Source organism: Dissoconium aciculare (genome assembly GCF_010015565.1).
Source record: "Dissoconium aciculare CBS 342.82 unplaced genomic scaffold K489scaffold_3, whole genome shotgun sequence".
Lineage (NCBI taxonomy): Eukaryota > Fungi > Ascomycota > Dothideomycetes > Mycosphaerellales > Dissoconiaceae > Dissoconium > Dissoconium aciculare.
The window spans coordinates 284,647-302,922 of NW_022984953.1; the positions used below are offsets into that span (position 1 = coordinate 284,647).

The 18,276-nt window shown below is 52.5% G+C and overlaps 6 protein-coding genes across 6 annotated transcripts; 4 read left to right on the forward strand and 2 right to left on the reverse strand.

Moving 5' to 3' along the window:
• Positions 1-2,519: 2,519 nt before the first annotated feature.
• Positions 2,520-5,039, reverse strand: K489DRAFT_429228 (uncharacterized protein). Its single transcript, XM_033608366.1, has 2 exons — positions 4,990-5,039; positions 2,520-4,924 (listed from the first exon to the last, which is right to left on the reverse strand). The coding sequence occupies exons 1-2, from the start codon at positions 5,018-5,020 to the stop codon at positions 2,661-2,663; spliced, it is 2,295 nt and encodes a 764-aa protein (XP_033461915.1). The 5' UTR covers positions 5,021-5,039; the 3' UTR covers positions 2,520-2,660.
• Positions 5,040-5,616: 577 nt separating this feature from the next.
• Positions 5,617-6,519, forward strand: K489DRAFT_387059 (uncharacterized protein; the record flags this gene model as incomplete). The annotated part of the gene is made up of 1 exon (XM_033606284.1): positions 5,617-6,519. One exon carries the CDS (start codon positions 5,617-5,619, stop codon positions 6,517-6,519), a length of 903 nt encoding a protein of 300 aa, XP_033461916.1.
• Positions 6,520-7,129: 610 nt separating this feature from the next.
• Positions 7,130-10,549, forward strand: K489DRAFT_377416 (uncharacterized protein). The gene has a single exon (XM_033604147.1). The coding sequence runs from the start codon at positions 7,320-7,322 to the stop codon at positions 10,425-10,427; it is 3,108 nt and encodes a 1,035-aa protein (XP_033461917.1). The 5' UTR covers positions 7,130-7,319; the 3' UTR covers positions 10,428-10,549.
• Positions 10,550-11,103: 554 nt separating this feature from the next.
• K489DRAFT_314379 (receptor-activated Ca2+-permeable cation channel) lies at positions 11,104-13,328 on the forward strand (the record flags this gene model as incomplete). The annotated part of the gene is made up of 2 exons (XM_033601004.1): positions 11,104-11,371; positions 11,443-13,328. 2 exons carry the CDS (start codon positions 11,104-11,106, stop codon positions 13,326-13,328), a joined length of 2,154 nt encoding a protein of 717 aa, XP_033461918.1.
• A 1,454-nt stretch (positions 13,329-14,782) lies between these two features.
• Positions 14,783-15,667, reverse strand: K489DRAFT_377419 (uncharacterized protein). Its single transcript, XM_033604148.1, has one exon. It carries the CDS (start codon positions 15,383-15,385, stop codon positions 15,041-15,043), a length of 345 nt encoding a protein of 114 aa, XP_033461919.1. The 5' UTR covers positions 15,386-15,667; the 3' UTR covers positions 14,783-15,040.
• Positions 15,668-16,424: 757 nt separating this feature from the next.
• On the forward strand, positions 16,425-17,241 carry K489DRAFT_307876 (uncharacterized protein; the record flags this gene model as incomplete). Its single annotated transcript, XM_033600603.1, has 2 exons — positions 16,425-16,600; positions 16,662-17,241. Coding segments are annotated over 2 exons (756 nt in total), but the record flags the coding sequence as incomplete, so codon positions are not given.
• Positions 17,242-18,276: the final 1,035 nt, after the last annotated feature.

Below are 18,276 nucleotides of genomic sequence, written 5' to 3' on the forward strand. Positions count from 1 at the left end.
CGCGGAGAGAGAAAGAGAGAGAGTATGTTTGTATGAGAGAGAGAGAGAGAGAGAGAGCGGTCGGCAGGAAGAAAGTGTACTCATATCCTATCACAGCACTCCTGTGGGAAATTTATTCATGCGGGCGAAATGTCCCGTTGCTCTCTGTTCTTCTACTTTAGTCGTCCTGGCGAACAGCGAGGCGAGAGCGAGAGCGCCGTCCCCTCCTTCCTCATCATGTACAATGTGTATGTATGCCTGCGTGCGTGCGTGCGCGCGCGTGTACGTCGTGAGTGACTATTCATTATATTACATTCCATTCCATTCCGTTCCGCAACCCGGGCGAAAGACACCCCCAACGTTGTTTCTCTTTTCCCCCTTTCCTTTCCTCTGCACCGTGGTCGACTTCTAGGGCACATGTATATACATACATGTATCCATCATCAAATCGGGCGAACAAAAACAAAAAGGGGGGGGGATCGTGTGACCGGATCCAGAGACAATTTATGGGGCTCGGCGGGTGGGAAGGGAGAGAGAGAGAGAGGGGAGACAGAAGAAAAGATTTGCTGTTGTGAGATTTCATCGTCACATCGGATGGCCTTCGGATCCCCGTGGATAGATGGGGAGGCTGCAAAAAAGCGACAACAACAACAACGACGACGACCCCCCTCCTCTATGTACAGGTACAGGTACAGTACATACGTTTATCATGAATTGTCCGGTGGCATTTCCCCTCTTGCCGGGTCTCTGCCCGCGTCATTGAAGCAGAAAACGCAAAAAAGAAACTGCATTGATCGGGGCGATTCCCCCCTATCCTATCCTATCCTATCCTATCCTATCCTACCCGACATTGATCTCGGTCCGAGATCCTCGTCCTGTCTCCCTGACATCTCGGGGAAAAGGCTGGACCGTCTACGTGCAGCGTGTCTTTCGGAACGGAGGTCCATCTTCCAGACCTCTCGACGAAAACGGGGGATCGGTCCCATCCGACTCGCTGATACTAGAAGAAGACATGGCAAGGATGGATCTCGAGCGGTCTTCATCCGGTGGTGGATATATGATAGTCGAGCCATACCAATTCGAATCGGATCTGATCTCCGATGAGGCTTCTCTTTCGCAGTGAAGACCTGTATGAATATGTGTCTCGACGATATGGATCGGGGTAACCCCCTTGTGTTTCTTCGCGTACGCGGAATGAGGATTGCCCCTCATCCTTGTTCGTTTGCACTGCGTTTGGGAACCCATTCTGATAAAGATTCATCGTCCATCGCCGTTGCTTCATGATGCAATGTAGGGCGGGTGGTATGTGCCTCTGATTGACCTGCTGCGATGGATTTAAGCTTTTCCGAGACGTTCTGATGTATGGCCCGCATGTCATTTTGGTCCGGTGTCTCTCTGTCCAGTCTAGACGAGACGTGCCTGGCTAACCGAGAAGAGGAAACCAAATTGTTTTGGATGCATTCCTCCCGTTTCTCGGCGTTATCGGGGCAATGCGGCGTGCAGTGTGGCTCGATTCATGGAGTCTTTCGACGATCAGACATCCATCTTGCGCTTGATCAGTCGCAGGGCTGCGCTCTCAGCACAGACTGCCCTCGGTATATCTGAGATAAGATCGCAAAGCCGCCTCGGGCTTGCTCCTCCTCGATACTTGGAATTCCATGCTTCCCTTTCCTTTCTTTCCCCTCATCTGCTCAAGGACAATCCCCAAACCCGACCCCGGCCTTGAGACACACCGCAGCACCCCTCGTCGCATGGATACAGATGAGCACGAGCGAGGGAAACAGCCAGAGGTCGATGAAATCGCGCGCGGTGGAGACCGTTTCTCCCGCAAGGACGTGCTGAAGGTTCGTCCAGAGTGGGTGGAATAATGGTAGAGGCCGAGCAGGTTGTGGGAGGTTATGGTTGTTGTCGTGGACCTGAGGGTCGTCAAGGAAGATGACGGCGTTGGGATGGTTCGCGACCAGGTCGTCGCTCGGACGAGGCCGCATGGAGCAGGCGGTGTTGGTGTAGAGGAGCGAGGACATTGTCGTGGTTGTTGGCTTGTCTTAACTCGGGGAATTTTGGTGGGATTTGCGAGGGACTAGTCGGAAGATGGCGGCGGTGTGCTCGGTCGCGTTGGCGTCGGCGACGATAGCACGCTTATGCGCATATAGATCGAGATCAACGTGAATGAATGCAGAGATGTTGGAACGATAATACCAAGGAAATGCGCTCGTCGGAGAAGGGAAGACAATCCGATGATGATCGAATGATGATGGGCGCGAGAGACCCTCGTCGAGTCGTTGACGGATCAAAGGGCTGAATGGAGTTCCGTTGAGGGTTTGCAGCCGAGGCCTTAGGCTGTTATCAGATCCGCCGATTCGCATGTGAACCAGGTACGCACGCATCTTCTCATCATGGTTTAGGGCATCCTCCGCGATCGGCTGCATGAGCAACTTTAATCCGTGCGATCGTGGGATAACAGGAGAGCATGGGACAGGAGCTTAATGACGATTTTATATTCATATCAATCACTTGCAAATTGAAATGCTCAAGACGAAACGAGCAAAAGCATGTAATTGACATTGACGACAGCACAATGATGGGAAGGGTACACAAGCGTCTATTTAATACAGCTTTTACAAAGAAGCAAATAATACAGTCCAGAGCGTGCCAACGGTGGCAGAAGTTCGTCCACCCTATCACTTCTTCTCTTCCTGTTTAGCTCCTGGCGTTCCCTCAACCGACTGCTTCGGTTCAGCTTGAGATGGTACCACCTCCTGAGCCGCCGCCGGTGTCTCTACCTTCGTTGAGACCGACTCTTCTGCCTTCACACCCTCGCTTGCAGGTTGCGAAGGGACGTCCTTCTCAATGGGAGCTTGCTCTTCGACCGTAGCCTCCTGCACTTCCGTAGCTTGATCGAACGCGAACTGGACACCATCTTGAGCTTCTTGAGCTTGCAGACGTTTTCCAACAAACTCAGATTTCTCCTTAGCCTCAAGAAGTAAAGCATCCTGTTCTGCTGGCTTTGATCCTGCAGCGGTCTTTGTCGATGATATCTCGGCCGGCGACGGTTCCATGGTTGCGGTCTCGGCGTCAGCTGCGGCGGGTTGCGGCTGTGATTCCTCTGCAGCCTGTGCTGATGTTTCCTGCTTCTCCTCCGGGGCCGAGCTTGGTGACGGTGATGATGGCGGCGCGGGGGTCGCAGCTATTGTTGGGGATCGCTTCTCTGGAGATGGAGAGGCAACCGGCGCCGCCGCCGCAGCTTCTTTTAGCTCATCCGCCGACGGATCAAGTGACGCACTGCTTTGACGTTCGTGTTTATTGGCTTTGTCTTGCGTTGGGGTGCTAGGTGCTGCGGTGCTGGATACCCGCTTGGCCGCTTCTCTTTTCGCTTTGGCTCCACGAAGCATTGCTTCAAACTCCTCGTCGCTAGCGTTTTGGAGGAATTCGGCGCCGGGTGCGAGGAAATCGGTCGCAGATTGCTGCTGCGTCTTCGCAGATTTTTCTTGCACCTCTGCGTGTTTCCCGGAACGACCCTGTAGTTGCACGTAATCCTCCTCACGAATGTCAAGTTTCACCTCAGCATCGGCAGCAGATCGCAATTCTGACAATTTTGAACTTGTGCTCGCATCTTGAGATTTCGACTCCGACTGCTGTACCTCAGAAATAATTCTCGAGATATCTTGTTTGCCCTCGAGCGAGAAGGCCTCTGCTGCTGCATCTTGGGCATCTTCGCTCTCCAAATCGACCCCTTCGCTCTCAGTTGGGTTGTAAGCTTGAAGATCGCCTCCCAGAAGTGCAAACAGCTCTTGGTCGCGTTCATATTGATCCACTGGTACGCCTCCTAGATCATTCACATCTACCTCGTAGTCATGTGACGCGGCAGCACCTTCTACCCGACGTCGTGCAGCACGAGACTTCGGGGGCTTCAATCTATGACGAGCGTTGTATTTGACGACACCTTGCTCTGAAAGCCCCAATCGTGTCTTGTGACCAGCTTCACCTGCACGGCCGAGAGCTCCAGCTATCACTTGTACACATCGCGGGCTGTCGTCGTTGGCGGGAATAGGATACGTGACCCAAGTAGGATTACAATCAGTATCAATGATACCGATCGTCGGAATGCCGTGTTGGCCGCATTCGCGCAACAAGACATAGTTCTCCACTGGATTGAGACATACGACAAGATCCGGCTTGATTGCAGCATAATCGTCGAGCTGATCGTCGAAGCCTTCCATCTCGTGGTCTGATGAATCAACGACTTTCTTCGCACAGTTGCCGAGGATTTGTTGTCCGTTCGTTATGCTTCCAGGTACCCATTTGGTGAAAAGGTGACAACCCTTTGCCAAACCCGCAGCCCTGACGGTGACTCTTGACTGCCCACTCCTTGTTCCCACAAATAGGATGACACCTCCATTTTCTGCAACAGATTCGACGACCTTGCAAGCACGACGGAGATGCGAGGCGGTCACATCCAGACTGATGATGTGAATAGGGTCTCCGCTTTCAGTGCCGCGTACACCGAAAATGTACTGCGAGTTGCCAGGGTGCCAAAGTTGTGTCGCGTGACCCAAATGGGCCCCAGAGGCGAGAAGTAATTCGAGCGTGATGTCTTCCGGTCGTGGAGGGTAGGCGAGTAACTCGTGAGGCTTGTAAATAGCCCTCCCAGCACTACCTAGAGGATTGAACAATTGTTTCTCATAGGTGTGTCGCGCGTATACTTGTGCGACAGGATGTGAAATGTCGTTCACCGAGACAGGTCGAATGGGAATGAGCTCGCGTTGGAAAAGAGTCTTGCCCGGAGGGACAAGACCTTGAGTATCGAATGATGCATTGCTTGGTGTACTGTCCGAAGGGAAAGGCGACTCCGATGTGTTTGATGTCTCCAATGATGAGACGTATCTCCGCCATGATCGCATTGGCTGAACGGACGAATATGTTGATCTGGGCAGGGCCAGTCGGCCTGTACACATCTTTGTTAGTGATACCTTTCAACGAGGCGACAACACCAAGCCGATTCTGACATACCCTCCCGGAGCCGCAATGCCCGTACGATCATTCTGTGATGAGCCGCGTTTGTTGCATTCCCAAGGGCTGCTGATGGTTTATTCCCCATGTCCCAAAGCTGCAAGTCTTGGCATTCCCGACAGCTCCGCAAAAGTCTCCCGAGAATGAACTGGGCGGGAAAGGTTTCATGCGTCAGATGCATCGCGGGCCGAGCGTCCGAACGTCGCGTCCTCTCAACGCGTCCTCGTCACACGTCTATTAAAGTGCTTGATTATGGAACATTCACTATCTCTCGACACGACGCCAAGGTCAATGCATTTATAACACATGAAGATCATTCTCAAAACCATGGCTACCTCATCCGACCAGACACTTCCCTCGAGTCCTCAGCTGAGGTCACAAATTACATTCTCGGATGCCGTCATTCGCTGCTCAACTCCACCGTCGTCTCCGCCAGGATTTCCGTGGGAACAAGTGCAAGAAGACGCGCCAGTCGAGAAGACAACAAGTACATCCAAATCAACATCATTGAATGCATTCTCTGTGCTAGGGAAACGGAAACCTTTAGGAGAGGTTACAAAGAATCCTCGCCCAAAGAAACAAATCGCGCTCAGCTGCAAGCAAAATGCTGCCGCGCAATCCTCTCAGATGCAATTAAGCCTAGGCCAACAGACCCGATCAAAATGCTCCACATGCGGTATGGAATACGTTCCATCCTCAATCGAGGACCGGAAACTACATCAGAAATACCACAGGCAGAACAGCGAAGGGTACGACGTAGGCGACGTATTTGTCGACCAGACACTTAAGCCGCGGCGCATGAGGGGTCTGAAGAGCGGTGACTATGTCATCATGGTTGATGCATTTGATCTGCATCATCGGAAGCGTCGTGCACACGCGGCATTGGAGATCGTCCAGCGGGAGCTCGGCGCGGTTGAGATACCCCATAACGACATTTGGAAATCCCAGCCGGATGATCTATCACATCGCGAGTCGAAGTATAGATCATATATGTATATCCGTGGCACAAAATGCATTGGATATCTTCTTGTGGAACAACTCGATAAGGCATATGCAGTTCTCAACTCTGCGGCTTCCACGGATACCACCACGGCTGCGGCGGGTGACAAGGAGGAGAAGAGTGCAAAGAAAATCTCGGCTCTCGCGGCTCTCCGTGCGCGAAAAGAGCAGCTCGCACAGGAGCTGGCTGACTGTGCGTCACAGCCACTCAAGTGCGCTGATGTTGACAGCCCTGCCGTCATGGGCGTATCACGCATCTGGACCTCTCCTGTACATCGGAAACAGAACATCGCCACCGCGCTCCTCGATGCAGCGGTCAAGTTCCACAATGAATTTGCAGAGACGTCCAGAAATCTTCCGCCACCAACCAGTGACCTCTCGCCTGAGTTGAAGGATACCGTGGTCCCTCCTTATAAGCGGCCGAACATTGTACGACGAGATCAGGTTGCATTTAGCCAGCCGACTGAGTCCGGCGCTAGATTGGCTAGGAAATGGATTGGGAAAGCGTATGGCTGGTTGGTGTATTTATGAGAGACATGACTAAACCTGCACTACTCTGGCCTTATTGACGCTGTCCAGTCTTTAAAAGTAACGACTTTGTGCAACCTTCTACACGGTCTTGCCTAGTATATATCCTCACCTTTCGATGACGTGCGAGTCAGCCGTGTCGATATTGAACCTTGACTTCCGATAAGCATTTGTAAAAACTCTGCCTTTACAGTGCATATGTCACGCCATTACTGCCAAGCACGACGCATCATTTCACTAAAGATACTGACGCCAACACTTTGGCAGATCCGGTGGAGAAGTTATCAAGGTACAAACAGGATGATCGACTGATGGCATAGTGCGCTGTCAATAGACGTCGATATGGCAGATGATCTCCAAGCCTACGAGGGATCAAGTCGTATTGAAAGGCGATCTGAGTACGAAAAGACCAAGAAGGTGACACTCTCTGACTGACAGCTCGATGCTGGATTCGAAGTACCGCACTGACCACATCATATTTACATCCGCGGGGTCGCTCCAGCAACCGACGTCAACGCGTCTTTGCGTGCACGCACCTCCCGACATGGAGAATAATGTACATTCTATGCATTTGTGTATGTAGTCTTATGAACGCAGTGAATCGGATTTGTGACATTCGCGCCCTTGTTAGCATCTGTCGTGATCTCGCTGGGATCTGCTCTGTTAACACCTACTATTGCCTCAGAAGTACTAACATAACTTATAACAAACCATCTTTTTGCGCAACTATTGGAGAGACGCACTCTAAACAATCATCGCTATAAAGCAGCAATCCGTCGAATCGAGCTGTGAATAAGACCACAATGTCACGAGTCTCACTTGCGACACCATGCCCTCCACCTAAAAGGCTTATCACACAGGCGCAAACCACGCTCCCCATCTCCGACGAAACAACAAACATAGATTATACAAGCACGATACAGAATGAGTTCCGCAACGCCAGACCGAAAAGACGACAAAGTTTGAGCCGCCGGGAACAAAAGCATGTGCCAGTCGCGATCTTCGAGGATTTGGTGGAGGATGAAGAGCTCAATGTGGAGCCTGTCACGAAGAAATTGGAGGGACGGACGCTCTTAGGAAAGCCGGCGCAGCGCAGGCTATCTACATTCGTCGCGAACCCGCCTGAGGAGCAAGCTAGAGTGCAGCCCATGCGAAATGTTGGCCAGGCTACAAGGCGATCCTCGATCCTCCCTCGCGTTGTGGAGTCGAAGGAGCGGAATACAGAGCGATCCGACCACGCACAATACATGCGACGAAGGACGATCTTCGTACCGACTGATGCGACCACAATGCTGACCATACATCCTGGAGCCAAAATGACATCACAACTGGACGATACGTTTCACGTCGGGCAGTGCATCACGCAAACAAAGTCTGCTGTCGAAGATCGAGCGAATGATTCTGAAAATGTTGATAGTCTGGCCGAGCTCATTCATCAGCATAAGCCAGTCCGCCGACCTAGGAAATCTCTGGCAGCGGCGCCTAGGCGGCTGCCGCTGCAGCATATTGAATCAAGCTTCAATGATACGATGTTTGAGCTTGCTGGTTCGAACACCGGCAAAGAGAATGTACCGCCGTCAGCAGAGACGCGCAAAAAACATACCGCCGAGAAACCGAAGAGTGCCCTGGCGCCACGCATGTCCTATCAAAGCGGAGTGTCTCAAAAGCAGACTGCGGCCTCGCACAACAGACAATCAGTAATTGCGCGGAAGAGCGTACCGCTACCCCGTTCACTTGTCCCTCAGAAGCGACCGATCGCTGCCAGGGTGTTGACAGCAAATACCGCGGCTGCGCATTCAGGACAGGCCCACCCTCCCGCGAAATACTCGGTGAAGCCATCGCAAGCCAAAGCATTGATGCCACCTAAGTCGAATACTGTTGATCGAGCCGAGAAGCAGCGACAGCTTCGCGAAGTAATCGCGGTGAAACGCCAAGAACTGCAAACCGCCAAACTTGCAGACTATCCCCTGCTTTCCGAAGATTTCGCTCAACCAGAGCTCTACGACGATGGATGGTTGTCTCATCAAGAGGTAGCAGTAACCGAAACAATCAACGAGATCTTCCGCTCTGCCGTAAAAACTTCAACATTGGCGCAGGCCGACCAACAGACATCTCTACGCGACCGTATGATCGAGACATATCACTCTCCTGACACCAGCATGTTGTACAGGCGCATAATCGCGTCCCTGAGTCACGGTGCTCTGAAGCAGCCAAAAGAATTAGCTGCTTCCAGCAGTCTTGGTCGCGACCTTGGGCGCAGGAGACGCTTCTTAAGCCTACTATTGGACAACTACGAGGAAAACCATCTCCGCACGGCCGCAGAAGTTGTGGTCGGTCGGCAAATCCCTCGTCAATCTGGAGGATCAGCTAATGCATTGACGGCCGGCGAGGCAATACTCGACCCACTGATCAATCGAAGAGCAATCACTCGTTTTCTCGAGACATTCTTTGTGTCGGCCGCCGATGTCGAACCAGTCAAAACCTTGCAGAATGACGATGAGCAGACGTTACAATCAGCTCGTTTGAGGAAGACCACAGTCCGCAGTCTCATGCTGATTTGGCTGCTCGACCGAGCCAAGCTGGAAAACGATGTGGAGGGCTGTTTATTCCAGCTCTCCGCTTCGAAAAAATCCTCCATTGAGATGTTGCAAGCATTGTCGACCTTTATTCTACCGTCGACAGGCGATATCGTGCGAGTCTTGCGTCACATGGACTACGAGATAGCGCATGTGCAGGACCCTCTCGACGAAGTGGTATATCACGTGGAGAACCTCGCGGTCGATCTTCGCGACGGAGTAATTCTCACGCATCTCGTAGAAACATTGCTTTACCAGCAAGCCAACGAGACCATGGACTCCACCGATGAAACTTCTACCTTGGCGATCACCTTGCCAGATCACACCGTCCTTGAGAGCATCATTCAGGTACAAAACAGGCCCGGAGTTCCCACACGACTGCTTTCACAGCATGTGAAATTGCCTTGTACCGGTCGTGCTCAGAAGCTATACAATGTGCAAATTGCTCTGAGCGCGCTCGAATGCTACGACACAAGAGGCAACAATGCAGTGGCAGACGTCACAGCCTGCGATATTGTTGATGGCCACCGCGAAAAGACCATCGCGCTACTTTGGTCTCTTGTCGGAGGCTTCGGATTGAGCAAGCTAGTCAACTGGAGAGACCTTGCTGCCGATACTACTCGAATTCAAGGTTGCAAATCATTGACAGTCAGTGCTGCCACTCGCGAAGAGCAAGCGGAGCTTTTGAAGTCATGGGCTTCAGCATATTGCGCATCTGAAGGCGGCCACCTGCGCATCACAAATCTGACGTCTTCCTTCGCTGATGGAAGAGCCTACGGTGCGATCATCCGTGGATATGCGCCGTTCATCTCCTTGAAATCCACGAAGAAACGCTCGTCAAAGTCAAGCGACAATCCGCAAAGTGTTCTCGCAGAACAACTCCTTGCGCTCGGCTGCAGCGCCACGTTCGCCAGTCAAGTGGCTTCCAATCTTACCGTCGTTCCCAACAGCGAGACCACGCTTGCAAACCTTGCTCTACTTGCCTCCCGACTTTTGCCTCTTTCTCGCCGGTATCGGGCTGCGGTAGCGATCCAAAGGGCCTATCGTGAGCATCGTGCCGCAATGATGGCAACGATCAAGATGCAATTGAAGGACGTAGCGAGCGCCTGTGCCACGGTTGTACAAACTCGCAATCGAATTGTTGGGGCGGCCGAAACCATTCAACGGGCATGGAGAAAATCATTGGCTGGCCGAATTGAGAAATTGAATAGCGAAGTGGAGGCTTTCCAATGTCTGGCCAAAGGTTGGGCACTCAGGAAGGACATACTGTTGGCGAGTGCTCGAACGCAGGCAAATTTTTATGGAGCAGAGACGCGGATCATGGGTGGATGGTGATCGCGGACAAAGAGACTGTCGTTATCTTTTGCATAGACGTTCGAATTAGTGAGAGGTATGAATTTATGAAGATCTTTTCGGCCCGGTCGATGTTCCTGGCTGCGCAGTTGCTCATTTTCAACTCGCATTGACAGACATATGGTCCTCTAGCTGGCAGGGTTCCGTGCCAATTGCAATGTTCGTGTTCGACTGAAAGCCGACCAGTGAGATCGCCGTTTACGGAGCAGTGCTGTCACCCACCTCAAAGTGGGGAATGACAACATGCTAGCATCAGACTCAAGTCATACACATGTGCCTGTTCCGAATCCCAATCCCAATGAACCTCGCCCGTGGATACTGTGCTCCAAAAGCAAATTGTCGAAGTTGAGCAAGTTGAGAATGACCGAGCAGTCAGTGCATGTAGACAAGGCTGAAATGTGACATGCGTATGTTTCGCGCGTATCTCACGCTAGTTCGCCTCTCCCGCAATTGCTATCTCTCCGATCTCTTTGTCTTTTGCCATCACATCCGCCGGTTGCCCAAGAGTCGATGAGTTCATTCCACGATGGCCGATCAGAAGGACGATGATCCGGTCGAATCGCCGTCAATCCTCACCACTCGCATCTTAGACTTCGATGACTCGTTCTCAGGCCGCGCGAGTCGGCGCACAAGTAATGCGTCCTCTGCGCACATCACGATGATCAAACCGCCTCCACGGCCGTCACTACCGAAGAGAGGCACGGCAGCACGCGGAACGGCGAGTAGTAGGAATATTACTGAGGCGATGAGATTGGCAAGGTCACGAGAAGAGCAGGAGACTTTGTTAGGCGATGAGGAGCAAGCAGACGATGATGGATGCTACCCACCTCGACAGAATGACGACCCACGGAAACCAAATCCCCATAGTGCATTGCCCGTGTACACTACTATTCATAAGATTCGAAGGCTTGTGCTTGCAGCTATCGGTACGTGAAAGCTGGAGATTTGGATAAGGCAAAGCGTCGTGCTGATTGATGCTTTTGTGTTCGCTATATAGATGATCCATACAGCACAGAGCAGCTCAAAAGTCCACGTATGAATGTCGCGATCGTCAGACCTTTGGTCGACCATCTCTACGATCCAGATGACGTCTCGATCGTGTTCTGTTTGCTCGTGAACCGCGTCCAGTTTCTCCGCGAGCAATCCTACCAGCACCACCATCAGTCCGTGAACGTCACTCGTGCCACTCTATGTGAGCTTCTCGCCTCGAGGATCTTGCGACGATTTGACGAAGACCACGAAGGCCGTCCGGGGCTACTAGTGCTTGCGAATGTTCTTGTCGCAGGCTTTGAGCCCTTCCAAAACGCCCCTACAGACATTGCCCGAGAAGATCGCACAATATTGCATTGGACAATTCGCTGGAAGCTGGCGCGGCCGGAATATCAGCGCATGCTCACGGCGTTGGAAGTCGCCATTGTATCCGAAGCCAAAACCTTTCTCAGTACGTCGGCGTGTCAGAAGATTGTCGACAACGTCTATCGAGGACGTATAATCTACACCCCGACGTCGTTCATCGACATCCTACCCGATCACTACAAGAATAGAGGAATCACATTGTACGACCCGCGACGAGCTCCCCTGCTCAACCAGTACCGCCTCATTGTGCCTCGCACTCGTAATATCATCGAGGCTGTGCAATTCATCATCCTGCTTGTTTTGTATTTTCTCGCCATGGGCACTCGCGAGCGGACAATTGGACCTGAACATCTACGCTTTACCCAAGTTGAGCTTGTCTTCATCGTCTACGGCATAGGCTGGAATCTCGACGAAGTGGCCTCGATTTTCGAACATGGCTGGACGGTACATACCGAGAATTTGTGGTCTTTCCTGGATCTCACCTTCGTTGCAATCTTCTGGACTTATTTTGGGATTCGAATGCATGGCCTTGTCATCAACGACGGCGCGACTAGTAAGCTCGCCGAAGATGTGCTGTCGCTGGGAGCACCGATACTCCTGCCTCGACTGGCATTCTGCTTGATGTCGGAGAATATGCTATTCATCTCGCTGAGGGCCATGGTATCGGACTTTGCATTCCTGACAATGCTCGCGTGTTGGTGCTTTGGTGGATTTGTCCTCGCCATGCACTGGTTGAGCGAGAGCCAAGACGGTTTCGTCAGGCACAGCGCTTTGACGATTTCGAAATGGATGCTCTGGATCTGGTTTGGACTCGATGGCACGGGGATCCAGCGCTCAGCTGAGCTGCACTGGTTTCTTGGCCCACTACTCATGATCACCTTTGCCTTTCTAGGGAACACGCTCTTCCTCACGATCCTCGTGGCCATGCTTTCCAACACTTACACCAACCTATCCCGGAACGCCACGGCCGAAATCCAGTTCCGCCGTGCAGTATTGACCTTTGAGGGAGTCAAATCCGATGCCATTTTTGCATACCGACCCCCATTCAACGTTCTCGCGCTGTTCATCCTGCTTCCTCTGAAGCTGATAATTAGCCCACGCTGGTTTCACAAGGTCAACATCACCGCTGTGCGAATTCTCAACGCTCCGATCCTACTGCTCATCTCACTGTACGAGCGACAATACCTCTGGAAGCGAGCCAAATACCTGAGCCCTCCTCGCACACTAACCTGGCTCGGTATGTGGGAGCGATTCGGTGCACATGGAGACCTCTACGCCGTCTTCGAAAGTGATCCGCCGCAGAGCGTCATCGATGAGATGGCGGATTTGGACGACGTCTTCGACATGGACGAGGCGGATCATATCTCGGTCTTGAGAAACCGCAGAGGTAGTCGGTCGATGAGCGAGGCCAGCGGAGTTTTCAGCAGAAGTATGTCGAGAGCTACCACTGGGGTTCAGCAGAGACGCCGCTTGAGGGATGCCGTCATCCCATACGTGGATGATCTGACGCAGGATATCGATTCATGATCAAGCCCTCGCTGTATTCTGTCCGTTTGTTTGGTTTTCGTGTTTTTCCCAGTACATATATACCCTCATGATCGCTATTTCTCAATTCAAGCCGTTGGTCCATCTACCAGTCTCGCACAAGCAGATTTTCCACGTTTCGAAAATTGTGACTTCCGCTACTGATACGTCTGTCCTAAACACATTCCTTGTGCTGGTCGGGCAACTCCCGTGTCATATCTGGTACTCTATTGAAAGCCTAAAAACATCCGTACATCCGCAACTGGATATCCAACCGTACATCCACATTGGCTGCGCCGCAAGACTTATTGTCTCCGATGATCAAGCTTTCTCGGATAGAAGTCTAATTTGGTCATCGCCATGTCGAAGCCACCGAGTCAGCACTAAGGCAACAACTCTCTCCGGTCTGACACTGGCAACCAATGGGCACGGTGCAGCAGCAGCAGCAGCGTCATGAAGCCCGCCACAGTCACACGCTTATTCGCATGATGGGCCTCAATCCCGACCAATTGTACAGCATCCCGCGGTGGGAGACGAAGGGGTTTGTTGGACCGCAACCGGGAGCGTGTCGGCTTCGTCGTGGAACCTAACATTTTAGTCCGACGGACAAGCAGCAGACAGGTCCTGTATTCGTCTTCTTATGCTATCATCGGCTGGCCTCGCACAGACCGCTCATGTGGTTGTCAATCACACGTTACCGCAGCAGCTCCCTTGTAGTGTGTAGGTTTCGTCCGTGATGTTCGTCCGCCATTTCGTCCGTGACTCCGATGAGCGAGATTGGCTCAATAAATGCGGACGTAGTCACGCTTCAATCTCGCTAAGTCGCGGTTCTTCTGCACTCGACCGTGTTGGAAGCGACGTGAAGATGTAAAGGTAGACATGGTCGCTTGGTTGTGTGGCGAGCAACTAGTCGTTGGCCAACAGCGCCATTGTACGAAGAGAGAAGTTCGAGACGAAGCTGTCGGCTGTTGCACAATTATTTTGTGCTGCCAAGGAGAGGTGGCGGTTGATCGTACGCCAAAACACCAATCGCTTTCTCGACGGTAGTGCATTACGGCAGTGACGGCACATTCTTCATGCAGACCTGCATCCATCTCTCTCGCATCATCACTGAGCCGAAGTTTTGCCGGAAGACTCCTTCATCCGTCTCTGAATCTATGGCGGCGAACGGGAAAAGAAATGGCTCGTTAAGTGGCTCTCGTGATACACGGCCCACTCGAGATCTCCACAGCTAATTGATTGTCATTAATAATTATCATCTCGATAGCCAAAGGCCGGGGGCGTCATTGTTCTTTTGCTCGTGTACCCGCGTGCTGTAAAGTGCAAGTGCAAGCGAACTCGGCAGTTTTCCCATGGCAAACCCACACAATTCCCACGTGTCGCGAAAGAGGAGACATCGCCGGTTCTGACGTAGTGTTTCGCGCCCTCGACCTTTGCAATGCAACGTACCGTGCACCTGGGCAGCTGGAGTGCCTGAAATGATGAAAATTTGCAGAAGAAGATCGACGACCCGCGACCTGGGAAATCGCCCTCATCATCCTTCGGCAGCGGGGATTGATCCGACGCCGATTGCCCTGAACTTGTACGTATCCGCCTCCAGGGAATGACCGAACATCGTAACTTTGGCTGCAGATCACGACTTTGGGACGTTTAGACGCGCTGCCATCTTTCCTATATCCGAGCTGTAGTACCCTGAGAACGATTGGGTCGATTAATTAACATGGTCTAAGCAATTGAGACACCACCAATGATATTCCAAATTCCTCGCCGTGTCTCATTGACCTCGGTCTCGAGAGGGAGGATCTTTCTGTAATGATGATGGAATTTAGCAGGCATTGCTGTTGATCAATGTTGATCAATGACCAAAGTACTGCGCCAGTTTGTCCTTTTCGAAGCATATTACCACGCTCATCGCGATAGCCTTCAGGGCGTACTTCATGATGAGAGGCGCCTGACTCCATAATGAGGTGCCGATTGCATAATGCAAGCCTCATGGGACCCTCTTGCAACCACGACACAAACAGGACGTATACCGCGGTCGATGCTACCGCTTCAGGCATTAATTCGTCTCATGTCAGAGAGCCAGCTGCGTGTTGGAATAAAGCCTCCGTCGTCATTTCTTGACACTCTTCGGCGCTTAGCTGCGAAGTCTGTTGGCAAGGGCGCGCGTGGTGTTGGTGGTTTCGGACGAGTCTAGACGAAGTGATCAGCAATTTGCAGTCATTTTCCAGCTTTCCAATGCGGCACGGGTGCCCGGCCATCGCGATGTTCCGAAATGCCGTGTCCGCTTTTTCGCCGTGGACGATGAGGAGGAAAAGTCAGGACCGCCGCCGACGTGTGAGCTAGTCATTAAGGTCGTCACTAATCGCTCGCTATGTGAGAACAATACGCAATGTGCTTGTCACGCACTGCCTTCGGAGAGGTGTGGTACTAATCTTCTCTACTTCAGGTGGGTATTACTAGGGACCATTCAGCGATGATTGTGTGCGGAGGGCGACACAGACGGTCCAAATGCCCCATGTGTCCTGGGCGGATTCCTAATCACCTCAACACACCTGGGCATCATGCTATTCGACGCCCGATGTAAGACCGCACTGACCGGCCCGTCTTGCCCGTATCCCTCAGCAATCCCTCCCGGCCCTGCGAGAAGGGTGTGTGACTGCTGTATGTGTGTACAAACCTAGTATTATCTACTAATTACTCATGGTGTGCATGGGTCTACGTGTATACGCCTTGGGTCCGTGGCACGTCCAATGCGCGCTCTGCTCGACTCTTCTCCTTCGCCCACGCCGTTGGGTGGGGCCCAGTGATCTGGGAGACTTTAAACTTTGTGCACTCACGATCGAAGATCTGTTGTATATGGCACCAGGATCACAGTCTCAGACGTTCATACATAAGACCGCGCGGCGCCGGTCAGCGACTCGGACGCACTCGTAGACACACCACGCTGGTTTTGAGGACCAAAGCAGAATTATTGCCGAAACTTGACAATTACTCTTTGTTCAACTACAGCAATACCACATCGACCTCCTTCGCAGCATCACTGCTTGAATTGACTCTGGCCATCTTTTCAAAAATTGGTTTGCTGGCCCCAAAATGTCGCCCGGGACCAAGCTCGTGCAGCCGCAACGGACAGGATCCCAAGACTCGACTGCAGATGGAATTCGAAAACGAGTCGGCAAAGCTTGCGACCGTTGTCGAATGAAGAAAAGCAGATGTGACGGGTCACAACCATGTCTACGATGCAAAGCCGACAATACAATCTGCGTGTTCGGGTGAGCATCTTCGACTCTCCTTCACCGCTTGTGAATCCCTTTGCTAATGAGATTGTAACAGCGAGCGAAAACGATCACACGACAAAGTGTACCCCAAAGGCTATGTAGAGATGCTTGAACAGCAACAGTCGCAGCTCGTATCAGGTCTGCAGGAATTGTACAAACGTCTCCGTGACGTTGAGCAGTGGGATGGCGCTGTTCTCACGGAAGTCGAGGGCCGCCCTCTGACTCACGACATTTTAGCATCCCTGCGTCTGCTTGAAACCAAGCACGACGGCGACATTGAGGCCTTTGAGGAGAATGTAGAAAAGCTCCAAGCACGGCTGCTGGCGTCAGGTGCGGGCTTCACGCGCCGCCGAGGCTCCATCAGCTCCGAGTCAGAGCAGAGCCAACATGGTCATGCAAGGTCAGCGTCACGGGATGCACCCACCGCCTCGAAACCCGCGCGCTCAACGACGACCCCGTCGGTCTTTGGCTCGTCGTCCATGGCGGGCCCCGCCCCTGTGCAAGTGCAGGCCCAACCGCAGAGGCCCACCCTCCTAGCCTCTAACGATTCGCAAATGTCACAATTCTCCCAAATATCGCAAATGTCGCCACTCAGTGGCGACCCGCAATTTTATGAGGCCGAATGGGCCTTTCCGCAGGCTGACCACACCACCACGAGCAACAAGCGGATGCGCGCACAATTCGCTCTGCAAAACGAGCGAATCATGGTGGCCAACATGGCAACCATGCAGCGGCAACAGCAACAGCAGCAGCAGCAACAGCACATCCCTTCTTTTGACCCAACTTCATGGACTTCCTCGCCCGTGGGATTCGGCGAGATGAGCGTGAGCTCCGATGCTTGGGCTACACAACAATTTCTTGGATCATTCGGGGGATCTGCAACGTCAGCACCTCGCGCCACCGTGGACGCGGCAATCACTTCCGATATGGACGCCGATCAGATGGATATTGATATCAATCAATATATCCAGTCCACTGCGGTGTGAGATTTTCTGCATAAAAGTTGTGAAGCAGGCGGCAAAAAGTCTCCTGTGGATCGTTTGGAAAGCGTCGGCTTGGAGGGTTGATATCTCCGCAATATCCGTCTCGGCGCGTCTAATCACAGAAGCCCAGCAGCGGCAGCAGAGTACGACCGCCGATACCTACCCGCTGTGGTTAATGAACACTCAGTCACCGATGGTGCTGCGCGAGGTCACAACGTGGTTCGAAATTCCACCTGAGACATAAGGTTTCCACGACGCGGCGCACGGCCCATCTATCACACGCTTGGCTTGAGCAGAGGGAGTGATCAACCAAATGCGGGCTGACAATTTTGGCGCTGACTCGCCCGCCTTTACAAAACCTTGGCCCGGGGCCTGCACAGGTTGGCACGCCATGGCTGCTGGTGGCTGCCGGCTGACGGTGATGGAAACACTTCTATGCTGCTGCACCGTCTGCCACCGGCTACATTGCTCCCACGACTTCGCAATCATATGAAGCAGTGCGACGATGGAACTCATGTTGTGATACATGCATGCTGACTCGGGCTGGAAGATTCGGAGTCATTATGTGCAGGCTTCATGCTTATGTGCAGAACATCCCCGAATGCTAGCTTGCTGCATCATTAACTTTGACGTCACGGAGACTTCGGCCAATTCTGCCAAACGGCATAAGGAACCGCATACTGTCTT

Coding starts and splice junctions, on each gene's coding strand:
- K489DRAFT_429228 (XM_033608366.1), bottom strand. CDS start 5,020: ATGATCGTACGGGCATTGCGGCTCCGGGAGG. Junction 4,925..4,989: donor GGCATTGCGGCTCCGGGAGG/GTATGTCAGAAT, acceptor AGATGTGTACAG/GCCGACTGGCCCTGCCCAGA.
- K489DRAFT_377416 (XM_033604147.1), top strand. CDS start 7,320: ATGTCACGAGTCTCACTTGCGACACCATGCCCTCCACCTAAAAGGCTT.
- K489DRAFT_377419 (XM_033604148.1), bottom strand. CDS start 15,385: ATGCCTGAAGCGGTAGCATCGACCGCGGTATACGTCCTGTTTGTGTCG.